Here is a 16327-nt window from a genome sequence, read left to right on the forward strand (position 1 = left end):
ATCAAAAAATTTATTTTTCGCAATTTGTACATTTACACAGCGAATTCATACGTGTTTTACACAGAATTCATACATTTTAAGTAGTTCGTATTTTATATATGCTAAGAAGTGTTTATATCGTAATATGTTTGCTTTAAAATACGAGACCATTTATAAAGCAAAGGTCCAATTTGTATTATACATATTTTTGAAATTATGTATACCACTTTTTAGTTGGGATACGTACTACAAATTCTAATTGTATCATTTATTAATTTAATAATAGATTAAACTACCATAATTCACCTTCCTACTATACATTAATATATTAAACTAGCAAATTAAAAGTTAATTCTTCTACCATAATTTATTTATAAATCATATAATTTAATACATGCAACCAAACATAATATAAATACTACAATATAAGACATCTCAATCAAACAAATTAAGTATTATCTCGTACTGTCAAGCAAATGAGGCGTTAAAAGATGAAAAATAAAGGGTTAGTCGTTTTTTGTGTTATCAACTTTTAGTACTTTTCAAAAAAATATTCTAATTTTTTTTATTAAAATACTCTAAATTTTAAACAATTTTCAAAAAGGATTATGCTACATAAAATTTGGCGACAGAATGATGAGCCATTTTCATGGGATTCTTTGGTAAAAAGATGTTGTTTTATTGGGTGATGTGAAGAAAAAATAACCTAAGAATTGCAAGATTTTTAATAACTACCAATTGTATAACAAGACATGTATTTTTTTTTAAATCGCCGAAAATTTGGAGGATTTTGTGCAATTTTTTATGCAAAAGCTCATATTATTAAGTCGAATCACAGAAAAATTATCTTCTAAAAATCTCGAATTCGGCCTATGAGGCCTAACGGCTAACACAAGTGACAAAGTTGAGGCACCCAAAAACTCTCTTTTATGAGAGGTCTTGAGTTCAATCACGCCTGCGTGCGGTATAATTTTTTTCACTTTTGTGTGGGTAGTTCTATCACCTTTGTGTGGGTAGTGATGAAACAAAAAATAATACATTCAAGAAAAACGATGAAGAACGCCAGATTTATGTGGTTCGATCCTAAGATCTACATCCACGGGTTTTTTTGGATTTTTTCCTTGTATTTTTTTAGAGTGTTTACATTTACAACTTGAGAATGGAAGAATGACTAACTTGACTAAATTGTGAGTAAAAAAATGAAAGAGCCCTATTTATATGCTATTAAGTGAGCTTGGCCCATTTGACCTCTAAGACCCATTAATCTAAATAATTGGGCTTAAGCCCTTATTACAATAGTCTTTAGCTTGGAGTTGAGACGTTGAAGCTGGGAACCAAGGCTGGCCAAAGCTGAGTTATCTTTCATTTGGAAGAATATTCGAACCTCGATGTCTCATCAGATCAGTTATGTATTAATCAACTTTGCCCAGAATATCAAAAATAACAACAATAATAATAATAATAACACTTATAATAATAATAAGTATAAATAATTCGGCCCTTATATTGCACAATGCTGGTGCATATTTTACGCCTCATCGGGTAGGTTTCGCCTGCGTGCGATTATTTTTTCACCTTTTGTGTGCTGTAGTTTTTTCCGACTTTTGTGTGGGTAGTTTTTCCACTACAAGAAACTGGGCGATTAGCGACAGAATTTTCTGTCGCTAACTTCCCAATTTCCTTCGCTAAGAACAATCGCCGACAGATTATCGACGATGACCGTGCACTGCCGTGAAAATGGTCGCTAAGTCGATTACCGACAAAATTGTATGTTCGTCGCCACCTTTCTGACAGAGACAACGACGGTGCGATCGTCGGTGGCGAACGACGACGAAGGCATCGTCTGAAATCAACAACGGAAAATTCTGTCGCTATTACCGACGGACTCCATTTTCGTCGCTATTCGATTTTCCCATGTTAACGACCGACTACGATTCTGTCGCTATTCGACTGTTTTATTTTTAACGACGGACCATGATTCCGTCGCTAATTTAAAATTTAAAAAAATAAATAAAAATTATAATTTACTCTACCCAGTTATCGACGTTCTGTTATACACTTTTATTATACTATATTATCAATACATCAATCTCCAAAACACCAAATCAATAAAATATTAAAATTTTAGACTAGCATTCAAATAGTCATAACATAACATAAAATATCCAAGTGTTCAAAAACATAATAGAAATATTCAAGTATTCAAAATACAAAAACACAAACATAATAATAATCAAGATGATGGTCCAGTGGGTGGAGTGGGTCCAGGTGGAAGCCTAGCCAATATCTGCTCGAACATACGCAGTTAAGCCTCAAATCGAGCCTCGGTCTGCTCATCTTTCTACCTCATCTCCTCCTTCTGACGTGCTATCGCCGCTAAGGCATCCTGCAACTGCTGCTTCACGTCCACAAGTCGATGTGGATCGACAGTAGTGCCCTGAAACTGAGATGTACCACTCGACTGCTCACTACTCCTATAGTTGGCTGCAAGTCCACCAACTCCAAACATTCTCTTCTTCTTGTCGAGTCCACCAACAGCCTCCACGTACACCTTGTTCATATCGATCTCTGACGGATCAGAATCATCATCCATAGGCTGACTCTGAAAAGTAACTAATTCATCCACCTTTTCCTACAATAATATATATATATATATATATATATATATATATATATATATAAGGAGTTATACTTAAGAATTAGAGCAATAAAATAATACCTAAATAAATAATTAATAATTTACTACGTACTCTAATCTGTTTAGACTTATCGTCTGTATAAGTACCATCCTTGTTCTTATGAAGGATTTGATAAGCCTCGTAGAAACATTCAGTCGGCTCCACTCCTTTCCTTTTACCTTTTTAAAAAACATAACAAATATAAATATTATTAATATGAATGTCAATGAAAAAAATAATATGAATACAATTTCAACGTACCACTTCTTCAGCATACTGAAGAATAGATCTCGAACCTTCCTTGTGCTTCACTTGACCGGTTCCAGGACCTAAAGGCTCAGACATCCTACACTTTGTTGCTATCTCTGATTTGGCTTTGAATTCATCAGAGTCCCAATACTTAATCCAATTAGGCCAGTGTTCCACGTGAATAAAAGAAGGCCCTCTTGTTCTTCCTTTTCTTGATGTCGAAGACAAAATCCTTATACCTCCGCGCAGCACAATCAAACCAAAGCTTGTAGATATCCGCCTCTATCGCCGCATCCCATGTGAAATGTTTCTATTCAAACAACAAAACAAAATACATTTATAAACACTAACTAATATGTATATATTTTTTGTTAAACAACTTGAATTAAATTATAGTCGTACCTTGAATTCCTCAGAGTATGCCATCTTAATAACAGGTGGAGTGAGTTTCCAATTGAAGTCTTCTGGATTTTGAACTTGCTTAAAAATCTTAGTGACTACGCCTGGAACCATCCCCAAGGGATGTAATGGCCTACAATTAACATTCAAAGTCATTAGTAATAGAACTAACATTTAATAATTCATAAGATTGTATAACTATAAAAATTATACTCATATTCAATGACGAGTGTAGTACATCTAGTGGCCGTAGCCTCTGATGCCGCAGTAGGAACCGATGCCAAAGATGAAGGTGAATGAGTCAGTTGTATATCCCGTACAGATGCAACAATCCCTCCATCCGATATGAGAAGGTTGCGCGCGGCCTGTATTGAGATATGAGAAGACTGCGCGCGGGCTGTAGGGGTCTTTGGCGACTCCTCATCTGCAACAGCAGCGAGGGCTTGACGGTGGTGGATCTTTACGGCGGCTGCGACATTGGTCCAACGCAGCGGTGACTTTCGAAGGTAGGAAGACGCGGGAGGCAATGGGACGAACACGGGAGGTGGTGGGGACGGCCCGGTCGCCGGCGACTAGGAATCCAAGGGGGAGATCTCTGTGAACGTTGAGGGAGATGAAAAATAGAAGGGGGAATTATGTGAAATCAAGGGGGAGATCCGCCTAAGTAATCCCGTGTTTTTAAATTTTAGGGCCCACCGACAGAACAATCAGTCGTGAAGCCCGTCGCTATTTTCAATTTTAAAATTAAAGTATTAAATTATAAGCGAATTAACGACGGTCTTGAGTCTGTCGGTAACACCGACGGATCACAGTTCGTCGCTAATTTCAATTTTAAAATTTAGAATATTTAAAAAAATAGTTTAACAACGGCCTTGCAACCGTCGGTAAAATTCCATCGCAATACAGTCAGTGATTCTGTCGGTAAGTTCGCGGGAACTATTCCCATCATCGTTTTTTCATGTTCCGTCGGTATATCTGTCGTTTACTACAGAACTGTAAATCCATCGTTAAGTCGTCGGTATTCGATGACGGAATATTTTTCGTCTGTCGGTGTCCGACAGCTTTTCTTGTAGTGTTCCCATTTTTATGTAGATAGTTTTTTACCCTTGCGTGGGTAGGTTTCGCCTGTGTGGAATTATATTTTCAATTTTTGTGTGATGTAGAGGTCTCACCTACATATAAAAGTAATTTATTTGATTAGATATTAAATACTTCTTTTTTTTGATGAATTTACGATATTAAATAAAGAAAATCAGGCTGCGCCACAGGGGACTCGAACCCAAGACCTTTGGCCTTAGACATATAACCCCTAACTGCTTGGCCAACACACGCACACAATATTAAATACTTCTTACTCCCTCCGTCCCGTTAATAATGGCACGTTTTCCTTTTTGGGTTGTCCCGTTATTGATGGCACGTTTCCTATTTTGTAAAAAATAAGGGATTGATTAATGTTAATTAAAATCCTAATTAAAAGTCTAATTAAACAATTTAAAAAAATACTCTCACTCTTAACACTTTCTCTCTCTCCCAATTACTCTCACTCGCCGTCTCTCCTCCTCTCATCATTTCCTCGGCGACTCCGTCTCTCCTCCTCCTCCACGGCGACGGCGCGACGACTTCGCATCCACCCGCCGCCTTCTCCTGCCCTCTCTACCCTCTTCTTCATCCCTCCACCACCATCTCTTAAACCCTAGCGCGGCCTCCACCCTCCACCGCCTAGCGCCGCCACCACCCTCCACCGCCTCCACACCTCTGCGCTTGCTCCATCCGCCGCCGGCTCCGAGATCTGAGGGGCTCCATCGTCGTGCCTCCACCCCTCTGAGGAAACCATATCAGCGGCCCGGCGGTGGTCTGAGTGTGACGCCGCCGCCGCCTCCTTCGTCACCGAGTGAAACCCTAGCACCAGTGCGGCGCCAGATCTGAGCGGCTCCATCGTCGTGCCTCCACTCCTCCGCCGCCTGCTCCAGATCTGATTCTTATTCTTATTATTGATTTTCTATTTATGTATTGATTTCGTGAATTTTATTGGAGATGGGTTTGTAATTGTAGAGTTTGAAAACCTATATTTGGGTGTAATTTTTCGTGCATTTTTTTGGATTTTGTGTTTGACAACCCATCTCTCGCCTTTCTTCCTTCCCTCTCTTCCACTGCCTTCCCTCTGTTGTCGCCGGAGTTCTGTAAAGGGGAGGGTCGGTGGTGGCTTCTCTGCCTTGGCCATATCCGATAATACAGGCTTGAGTTGAGATCTGAAACTGGTGGCTTTAGTTGCAGAATTTATTGGATTTCTTGAATTTGGGGGAAACACATTTGTTGGACGAAGATGAGGACAGACGAGGTGAAGGGAAGGCGGCGGCGCCGCCACCGCCGGCGACCTCGCCGGTGTTGATGAAGAAGAGAGTTATTTTATTAACTATATTTAACATTAATTAACAATAACATTAAACATGTGGTCCCTACAACTTTTCTCTTAATAACACTCTCCTTAATACACGTGCCGAAAAGAAACGTGCCGTTAATAACGGGACGGAGGGAGTATGATTTAAAAAAGAGGCAAAATGTGATATACCCTTTTTGAAAGATGAAACATAAAATATACCCACTTTTTTTAAAACAATAAAATCTACCCACTTAGGACATTTTTACCCCTATGTGTAATTCGCGCATTGCTCGCATTGCTCGACACTGAAGCGTCGAGCATTGAACTGTCGAGCATCGAGCATGTCGAGCAATAGTTTAAATTGAACTATTGCTCGACGCCTCGAACATCGAGTGTCGAGCAATTAAGAACTGTCGAGCATGTCGAGCAATTAAGAACTGTCGAGCATGTCGAGCAATAGTTCAATGTCGAGCAAGACGAGCAATAGTTCAAATCGAACTATTGCTCGATATTAAGTGTCGAGCATTGAGTGTCGAGCAATGTGAACCGTCGAGCACTGAACATTTTTGGCACAAATTCAAAAATCAAACTTCAGATCTTGGCACAATTTCAAAAATCAAACTTCAGATCAGAAATCGTGCGACATCAGATCGGAAATCATGCGACATCAGATCGGAAATCGTGCAGGTGGGGGAATCGGTAGATAGAGAGAAGAAGAAGAAGAAGAAGAAGAAGAAGAAGGCTGCGGTAGATCTGTGGCCACGGCGACGGGATCTGTGGCTGCGGTGACGGCGCTAGGGCGGCGGAGGCGGAGGCAGAAGAGGATGAGAGGCTGGACGGCTGAGACGGGAGGCTGCGGCGGAGGCGTGCGTGGAGGCGCGCCGGAAGCGCGCTGGAGAGAAAAACGGCGGCGCGCGACGGAGGCAGATCTGGGCGGCCACGACGACGGGATCTGTGGCTGCGGTGACGACGCCAGGGCGGCGGCGGCGGAGGCAGAGGCGCGCTGAGAGAAAGAGAGATGGGGAGAGGCTGCAATTTTTTGGGGGGTGGGGGGAAGAGGTTGCGATTTTTGGTGTTTTTTTTGGAGAGGGGATTTGTTTGGTATTTCCTTTTTGTTTTAAGGGTATCTTAGTCATTTCAACCTCAAAATGGGTACATTTTATATGTTTAATTTTGGGTGGGTATATTTTATGTTTCCTTTTTCAAATAGGGTAAAAAACACCATTAACCCTTTAAAAAAAAATCTCAAATTCAAAATTAAAACAAATACGGCCCCTATAAAAAAAAGTCTACGTCAGCCTATGATGTTATATGTATATTGTATCTAAACAAACATCACGCAACGAATGTCGTCGCATTTAATTATCTCACCCAATTATTATTTTTATTTTTCTGAAAAAAGCTCACCAGGTAGAACTAATTAATAAATTTCATATATAGCACACCCAAGTCGCTATTTAATTTTGATTAGATTTAGAAATTAACCCAAATATCAAGTAACTATAAGAATCATTCCAAAATTGACCATTTTTATAGATGAGGTGGTCTTGGTAAAATCGAGTGTATCGTACAATTGGGTTATATTACATTTAGATCCCGACTCACACTCTGATCCGAATTCACATCCTAATTCGAATTGTATAAATAACACTATTATGAATGCAGATCAATCAAATTATACATGTTCGAGCACACCAATTATTGCGTTTATTTTGGTGAGTTTGTAAAATGATGCGACCGCCCAAAATTTTGGTCTGATAATATTTGAATTTCAAGGGCAAAAATGAAAAATGGAATCAAGATTAGGTCCATGATTTTGCGTATCAGATAGGGGGTGGGGGATTAGTAATCGGGATTCATCCCTGAAATCTGGTCAGGGCAGGGCCGTCTGTGTTATGAAAGAAACTACCCAACTCGGTGAAAACGTTGTATTAACATCATAACATGCTAATATTGTCTAATAATGGGCAGCAAATACGCCCTTGAAGTGTTAGGCATGTCCTCAGACTATTCCAGAAAGGCAGAAAATGAATACGAATGACAGCAAAGAACAAATTAAAAGTTCAAAATTTTGCAGGCAATATACTCCATTTAAGTAAGGAATAACTTTACTTCGGAATAAACATTCACCATTTTTAAAAAAGCTAGAGCAAAGAACAAATTAAAAGTTCAAAATTTTGCATGCAATATATTTAAGTAAGGAATAACTTTACTTTGCAATAAACATACACGAATTATATTTAATTTTCAATTGAATCTATTTTATAAATCAAAATATATAAATTTTTATTTTTTTGAAATTTCGTATGAGTTAAAAAATTCGTTGACGAACAATTTGATTGTTTCGAGTTCGATGGACAATTAAGATGCACTGTTGGAAATCTCTTGGTGAAATACACGTCCATAGACTGATATTGGAATATTTATTAATATTTTTTGTGTATATTATAAACTTTGAAACATATTATATATATATATATTTATATATATATATAGGAATATTTTTTATTATTTGCTTCTTTATGAATATATCAATACCCTTATATTAATTTATGATATATCCTTATATTTATGATATATCGATACCCTTATATTAATTTGCCGTTCTATTTTAATGGGGGTTTGAATTAGCTCGTCTTTCTCTCAAAATAAAACTTTAATAGTATGATATCCTTCTTTAAGAAAATAAAAAACTAAAAAAATTAACTCAAAATTGAGTAATAAGATCCACCAAATCACATGTTATTTTTCATGCTTTATATTTTCTTAGACTTACAATTTCTAACATATTTATGTGCGCAAAATCACAATCTTGAATTAAAGGATTTCCAATAGAAATGGGAGAGTACTAATGAGCACATTTGTTGTTGCCACATTGAGTGACACAATCCTCCACTTTCCCAGCATCTGCATTTGATCATTTAAAATACAAAATAACAAGTCAATTTAGCACCATTAAATTAACATAGATTCAATACGATTCATATAAAAGATGTTGCTTAACTACCCACATTCGATCATCCAAATTCGCAATCTCTTAATCACTATAGGCTATAGCCGCCATCGTCATTCATTCCACTAATAAACTCCCTCCAAAATATTAAGTAGTAGTATAATTTATCATGGCAAAATATAAAACCAAAATATTTCTATTATTAAACACGCACACGCGGAGCTAGAGGGGGAGCAGGGGGTCACTAGGTCCCCTGAAAATTTCAAAAATAGCAAGAGTATTTTCGTAATTTTATATTTAAAATAAACCAATTTATAAGCTTTAGAGTTAAGACGTTTTGAAGAAGTGAATACATAATTAATTAATTTATGCCCCTCGACACACGGACTGAAATTTCGAGCGGGGGCAAAAGGGTAATTAATCTTACCGTTTCCGAATTGAGCGCACCGATTAACGGCACAATCGTAATTGCAAGAATTGGTTTGCATAGCAGAATCCTTGTCTATGCACTTTTTTTTGATGAAATTACATTATAAATAATAGGGCAAATTGTATGAAAATACCTCACTTTATACCAAAATTTGGTTTTTTGACAATCTTTTCAATTGTAGCAAAAATTTGAACTGCCTTTCAATTTGTTGCAATTGACTTCCGGAGTAATTTTCCGGCCAACTTAATGCTGATGTGGATTCCCGTAAAGTTGATGTGGCATGCCTCGCCGGACGACAAATTGCATGAAAATACCCCCACTTTATACCAAAATCTGGTTTTTTGACAATCTTTTTAATTGTAGCAAAAATTTGAACTACCTTTCAATTTGTTGCAATTGACTTCTAGAGTAATTTTCCGGCCAACTTAATGCCGATGTGGATTCCCGTAAAGTTGATGTGGCACGCCTCGCCGGCTAATCAAACGACAACGTCTCTAATTACCTTAAGCGATGTCGTTTTCCACGATTTTAAGCAAATTACAATTTCTAGTTTTATATATTTGTCGATTAGGGCTTCAAATGTCCTCATTTCTTCTCCCAAATTTTCTCATCTCAGTTGAAATTCTTGTTCCATAAATTCTCATTTGCAGCAAAAATCTTTGAACTGGTGGATTCTTCTTCTCAAACGGGACGACTGAGCTCATACAATTTCCCTTTACCTCCAAAATTCTGCAGATGCGAAGAACCAGAGCCGTGCATCTTGCAGGCTTCAAATAGTGTGACTAATCCGGAGAGGCGCTACTTCTCATCATGTACAAAAATACCCACATCAAGTATCTTGTACTCTTTAAAATATACTTTTATTTAATTCATATGTTTTTTTTTTTCTTTAGAAAATTTATGGAACAAGAATTTCAACTGAGATGAGAAAATTTGGGAGAAGAAATGAGGACATTTGAAGCCCTAATCAACAAATATATAAAACTAGAAATTGTAATTTGCTTAAAATCGTGGAAAACGACATCGTTTAAGGTAATTAGAGACGTTGTCGTTTGATTAGCCGGCGAGGCATGCCACATCAACTTTACGGGAATCCACATCAGCATTAAGTTGGCCGAAAAATTACTTCGAAAGACAATTGCAACAAATTGAAAGGTAGTTCAAATTTTTGCTACAATTGAAAAGGTTGTCAAAAAACCAGATTTTGGTATAAAGTGGGGTATTTTCATGCAATTTGTCGTTTGATTAGCCGGCGAGGCGTGCCACATCAACTTTACGGGAATCCACATCAGCATTAAGTTGGCCGAAAAATTACTCCGGAAGTCAATTGCAACAAATTGAAAAGTAGTTCAAATTTTTGCTACAATTGAAAAGATTGTCAAAAAACCAGATTTTGGTATAAAGTGGGGTATTTTCATGCAATTTGCCCTAAATAATAAATAATACAAACCACACACACCCCACCTAGTGGTTATTGTGGCCGAGAAAAAAGATGAGGGAATTGGGTTTGAACCCTTAACCTTTGAGATAAAAAGGCGCACATAACCACTGCACCACACAACATTAATAAAGGAAAATTTTTAAATAAAGGCATTTAGTGGTGCACAATGTTTTCTCTCCGTTGGCAGCCACACAATCTGCATAGCAGCTCCCGTAGCATTTGCTGAAAGAAGCCGATGCACACCCTGCGCATATTACCATCAGCACCGTAGCCACACCTATCATACGCATATCCATTCCTTCAAACCTACACTTTTCTTATCTCTCTCCTTCGATACTTAATCTTCTTTATAAAATTATTCTACTCCCATTCTTATTAATTTATACTCGTTTATTTTCTTGCCACCAAATCAAATTAATGGTTATAAAAAATAATTAATTAAATGATTATAGGTAAGTGACTTAATTAAAAATGGACCGTTTTTTAATCCGGAATGGAAAAATTTTAAGAATCCGACTTCTATTTCTTAAATCTCATTATAATGGGAAGGAAAACAGCTCAGGTTTAGATTTTGTTAGTGAGGATCGAACTGATTTGATTAATTATCTGGAAACTTCAATAATTTATCAAGTCCGTAAATAATGAAAACGGTTAATTATATTTTGTATCTTCAATTTTTAGCATTTTTCTCAAAATATTCTCAATTATATTAATGTTTTTTATTTGAAAATCCTCAACTTTTAGAAAAGTTTGAATGATAGCTAAATATGACGTTGCAAAAATGGTTGTATATTTTGGAGGTGTGAATGTTCTTAAATTTTTGCACAAGCACAAATTAACCAATCAGAATCAAAAGCTCATTAATTTTCCCTCCCCAAAAGCCCATTTCTTTCACAAAACTTCATGCATGCACACACATACATCATAGGCGAAAAGTAACCAAAAAAATCCAAAGATTTTGCAGTAAGAAAGGAATCGGAGCAAAGATAAATCCATACGAAAAACATCACATTCCTTTTCTAGCTAGAGACCACCTCAATCAAAAACCCTCAAAATCAAATATTAAGACATCATATCATAGAAAATGTCCAAGAAAATGAAGAATTTTGTCCCAAATGAGGAAAGAAACATCTTCACACCACTCACCTTGTCAGGATCTAAACATCCCATTCTCCTTCAAGAAAACCCTCTTATTTTTTTTGCTCTTCATTTTCTTGGTCATCTTCATCGTAGGAGTTCCTCTTCTTTGCATGTTCTTCGTCTTGAAGCCAAAGATGCCCGATTTCTCTCTCCAAAACCTTGATGTAGAATCCTACAAGCTCGACTTGAGCTCCCAAAACCTCGTCGTTTCATCTGTTTTCGCTCTCAACTTGAAAGCAGACAATCCAAACAAGGTTGGATTGAGTTTCGAAGCTTCTAGATTCTATGTCCTAAGCCAAGGATTGGTGGTCGGATTGATCAGAATTCCTCAGTTTCATCAACCCCCATTGAGCAAAAACGTGAGTGTTCAAACACGAGTGTTGTTCGAATGCGTCAACGTTAGTGAAATTATGGATAGAAATTCAAGAAAATATCAATCTTCCAAGGGAGCTTCTGATGATATTAGAATTTTAGGCGACGTCTCAGCGCAAGTTCGGATTTTTAACATCGTGTTGCCAAAGATCAAGGTAAAATCTAATTTTGAGAATTTTAATCTGTATATTTTATAATCAATGATTAACGAGGTTAATAATGTCCTCAGTTATGTTAATTTTTACTAGTATAATTTTAATTGTTAGATTTCAAAATCACTATAATTAATACTATTAATTAGGTAAGAAAAAAGTTGGGACACCCCGTTAAATTGATCTTTATATAAATATTATCCTAAACACGTTGTGTGTGTGTTGTAAGGTTGCTTTGGATTGTGGTATAAATGTTAGCCAGTCGAAGTTGTCAGTTAGCAACGTAGAAGTGTACAGCATGAGATGGATTCCTAATCAATTGGTATGGAGCTAGATCAATTCTAAATTTATTTATTTATCTATCGTTTATAATAAATTGGCTGTTAATTAATTTGTTCTCTGATTAATTAATTATCGTTGTTGTGTGATGAATTTGCAGTTTTCACTTCCTCTCAACTCCCAGACAGTCTCCAAGAAATGCTCTCTAGCTATATTGATGTAGCTAGCTATGAATTCCAACATGTTGCAGATCGAGTGTTTTTTTTTTTTTTTTTTTTGAGGCGGAAAGGGAGTATATATTAATGAATGTCAAGGCGAGCAATATCAAGAAGCCAAGGAGGGAATCCCGACTTCCAGATCATTACAGATCGAGTGTTAATTACATTAATTGATGCTTCTCAAAGTAAATTCTGTTAATTTGTATATATGCAGTACGTGTATGTATAGTGGAATTATAAGTGTAAATGTACTTTCATATAATCTACCAAACAAACTTTGGCATCCTTGCTGCAGCCTGCAGTGTGCACTCATTCTATGTGGAAATTATCAGATGTGCTCATATATATGAGTCTAGAGCGCTTTCTCTCAACCTCTTTCTTTTTGGGGGGTGATTTATAGAAAAAATTTAAATCCCATACTATGAAGAATAAAGTAAACGAGTCGGACATATGAAATCGTACTATATGAATTCATAAATGTTTTTAAAAATTCTTACAGAACATGTCTCTAAAATGTGTAAATCATATACTATTCAACCTCACATCATAGAAAAAACAATATATGTATATGCTAGTTGTGACAAATAGGTTCCAACAGTCTATATAAGCTCCACAAAAAATAAGTTTTTTATATCAATTTATTTTTTCACAATCTTATAAACAACAATCATATTTAAAAAGAACAATTCAATGATAAGTTATTCTTCATCATATACCTTTCCAAGTACACTCTTCAATTTTCTCGTAACAAGAATTTTATCTTTTTATAGTTTATAAGCTCAATTTTCCAAATATTTTAACAAAATATAAACTACTAAAACTGATAAGCTTTTAAAGCAAGCTTAAACAAACACTCCTTATATTTTTCATTGTATAATTGTGCATACTAATTAACTAGCATACTATTTCCTTCTACGGAGAAGGATTACCAAGTCCAAGGATTGTGATTTTCTTAATTCGTACACTAACATTTGCAAGCGTGCAATTAATCAGAACGTTTTTTTACATAAAAATAAATATTAACTCAATTATCATATAAAAAAATTATAAATATGAGAAAATTTTCATTATATTCTAATTATAAAGTTACTCAATTTTACAATTAATTAATTCAATATTAATTAATAGTTAAATTTTATATTTTAATTATAATAGGTATTTTAATTTTCTTACAATCACAAGATAAAGTTTCCATAAGTCAAAATAAGAGACTGTAATGTGCCAGTTTTCAAGAAAATCCAAACCGCAGAAAGAAGATATTGAGAGAGCCAATGGAAAGTGAATCCACCGCCGCCATGAAAAAGATATTCCTCATCACCAACTGCATCCTACTCGCCGTCGGAAACTGCGGCGGCCCTCTGATCATGCGCCTCTACTTCATCCGCGGCGGCAACAGAATCTGGTTCTCCAGCTGGCTCGAAACCGGCGGCTGGCCCATCATCCTCATCCCCCTCCTCGCCTCCTACACGAGCCGCCGCCGCCGCCACGCCGGGGCGGAGCTCTTCCACATAAAGCCGCGCGTGTTCGCGGCGGCGGCGGCGATCGGGGTCCTGACGGGGCTGGACGACTACCTGTACGCGTACGGGGTGTCGAAGCTCCCCGTGTCCACCACCAGCCTCCTGGTGGCGACGCAACTGGGGTTCACGGCGGCGTTCGCCTTCCTGATCGTGAAGCAGAGGTTCACGGCGTACTCGGTGAACGCGGTGGTGCTGCTGACGGTGGGATCGGTGGTGCTGGGGCTCCACGCGGGCGGCGACCGGGCGGAGGGGGAGAGCGATAGGGAGTACTGGGTGGGATTCTTCATGACGCTGTCGGCGGCGGCGCTCTACGGCTTGATTCTGCCGCTGGTGGAGCTGACGTACAAGTCGGCCAAGCAGGCCATAACGTACACCCTCGTTATGGAGATGCAGTTGGTGATGTGCTTCTTCGCCACCGTGTTTTGCACTGCCGGAATGCTCATCAACAATGATTTTCAGGTCACTCTTTTTAAGTTTAATTATACTGCTTCTTTCTCAATCTTGTTCACTTAGGTTGCGTTTACTTTGATGGATAAATTTATCTATGAAAAAAAACAGATAACACAAATTTATGCCTTTAAATGTCTCATTCATTTTCCAACATTTGACACAAAAAGAGATGTTCACCATTTTTCCTTTCTTATTTTCACTTCAAGGATGGATAATTTTATCCCTCCATTTTGGTGTGATAATATTATTCATCCTTAAAGTGAAAATCTTAAAGTGAAAATAAGAAAGGAAAAATAGTGAGCATTTCTTTTGTGTCAAAAATGATTTGGTTGCAAAATTACTAAACCATCCCTAAAAGTTACTCTATTAATTCCCCCCACGAAAATCCTAAGGTAGTTTAGAGGACACAAATTTTAATAATGATTGAAATTTGTACATAAAGTAAAGAAAAAACTCATTCAAAATAAGTGGAAAAAGAGATCCATGTGTTAAATAATTGTATTTTTTTTGTAAATATTGCGTATGAATGAAATTTTAAAATTAAGGGAAAGTTTATGGAAAAGAAAAGAGTAGAATTTTCGTGAACCAATGAAACTTATAACAAGACTATAATTTTCGTGGATGGACACCAATGCGCCCAAATACACGAAATTTTCACTCAGTTATGATTTTGCTCACAAATTAAAAATATTGCCTTTGGATACATGTACTTTCAATTAATTATTCAAAATTTTCACACGCTTAATTGTTATTTTTTGTTGATTTTTCACTAGTTGAAGTGACAAGTTAATGCCATCGTGACTAGCTAAAATGACATAGACATTCAACTTGTTGCATCATTCACTAGAATCAATACATGAGTCGTTTGAGCTATATAGACATTCCACGAGTCCATCTCTGCATAAATTTGGACGCAATTGACGATCATGTGAAAAAACAAAATAATTGCAAGTTCGCATAATTAGAGGAATAATTTATTATACATTTATATTAATAATAATAATAAATAAATAAATTGATAAATAAAGTATATCAAATGCCTAAGCTAAATTTATAACAGTACTGATATAACAGGCAAAAAAGAGTAGCTAATATGTATTTAATTAATGGTGCAGGCAATTTCAAGAGAAGCAAGAGAATACCAACTGGGACAAACAAAATACTATTTGGTGGTGGTTTGGAGCGCCATAATTTGGCAGTGTTTTTTCTTGGGAGCGATTGGTGTTATATTCTACTCATCGTCCCTTCTTTCAGCCATAATAATCCATGTCTTGTTTCCCATCACTCAGACTTTAGCTATTATTTTCTACCACGAAAGTTTCTACGCTGAAAAAGGTGTCGCTTTTTTCTTAGCTCTTTGGGGTTTTACATCCTATTTTTTGGGTGAGATTAGATACAGCCACATCAACACCAACACTGCAGATCAAACTCATCATTTGGAAACTTAATTTCCGATTTTCTAATTTTATATATATATATATATATTTCGTATTTTAGTATGTCATCGATGCATTTCGTGTATGGCCTTTAACAGTTTAGTAAACACATGGGATTAATAATGCATTTGAGAATAGTGATATCGTCTCGTGTGAGCATCATTCTTTTGTTTATTTGTGGTAGGCAGTAATTAGGGACCTACAACCAACGAAAATGGTGTCTTAGGCTCACACCCAGACTTTTCAATGTCAGT

General features: G+C 36.8%; 2 protein-coding genes across 3 annotated transcripts; both read left to right on the forward strand.

Annotated features, from left to right (window-relative positions):
- Positions 1 to 11543: 11543 nt before the first annotated feature.
- LOC130992394 (NDR1/HIN1-like protein 6) lies at positions 11544 to 12955 on the forward strand. 2 transcript variants are annotated; one of them, XM_057917005.1, is made up of 3 exons: positions 11544 to 12176; positions 12403 to 12495; positions 12613 to 12955. In XM_057917005.1, exons 1-3 carry the CDS (start codon positions 11625 to 11627, stop codon positions 12673 to 12675), a joined length of 708 nt encoding a protein of 235 aa, XP_057772988.1. In that variant the 5' UTR covers positions 11544 to 11624; the 3' UTR covers positions 12676 to 12955. The 2 variants fall into 2 exon arrangements, with proteins under 2 accessions (XP_057772988.1, XP_057772990.1); XM_057917007.1 differs by lacking the exon at positions 12403 to 12495.
- An 848-nt stretch (positions 12956 to 13803) lies between these two features.
- Positions 13804 to 16136, forward strand: LOC130992395 (purine permease 3-like). The gene is made up of 2 exons (XM_057917008.1): positions 13804 to 14646; positions 15753 to 16136. Exons 1-2 carry the CDS (start codon positions 13942 to 13944, stop codon positions 16083 to 16085), a joined length of 1038 nt encoding a protein of 345 aa, XP_057772991.1. The 5' UTR covers positions 13804 to 13941; the 3' UTR covers positions 16086 to 16136.
- Positions 16137 to 16327: the final 191 nt, after the last annotated feature.

This window comes from Salvia miltiorrhiza, chromosome 7, assembly GCF_028751815.1.
Source record: "Salvia miltiorrhiza cultivar Shanhuang (shh) chromosome 7, IMPLAD_Smil_shh, whole genome shotgun sequence".
Classification (NCBI taxonomy): Eukaryota; Viridiplantae; Streptophyta; class Magnoliopsida; order Lamiales; family Lamiaceae; genus Salvia; species Salvia miltiorrhiza.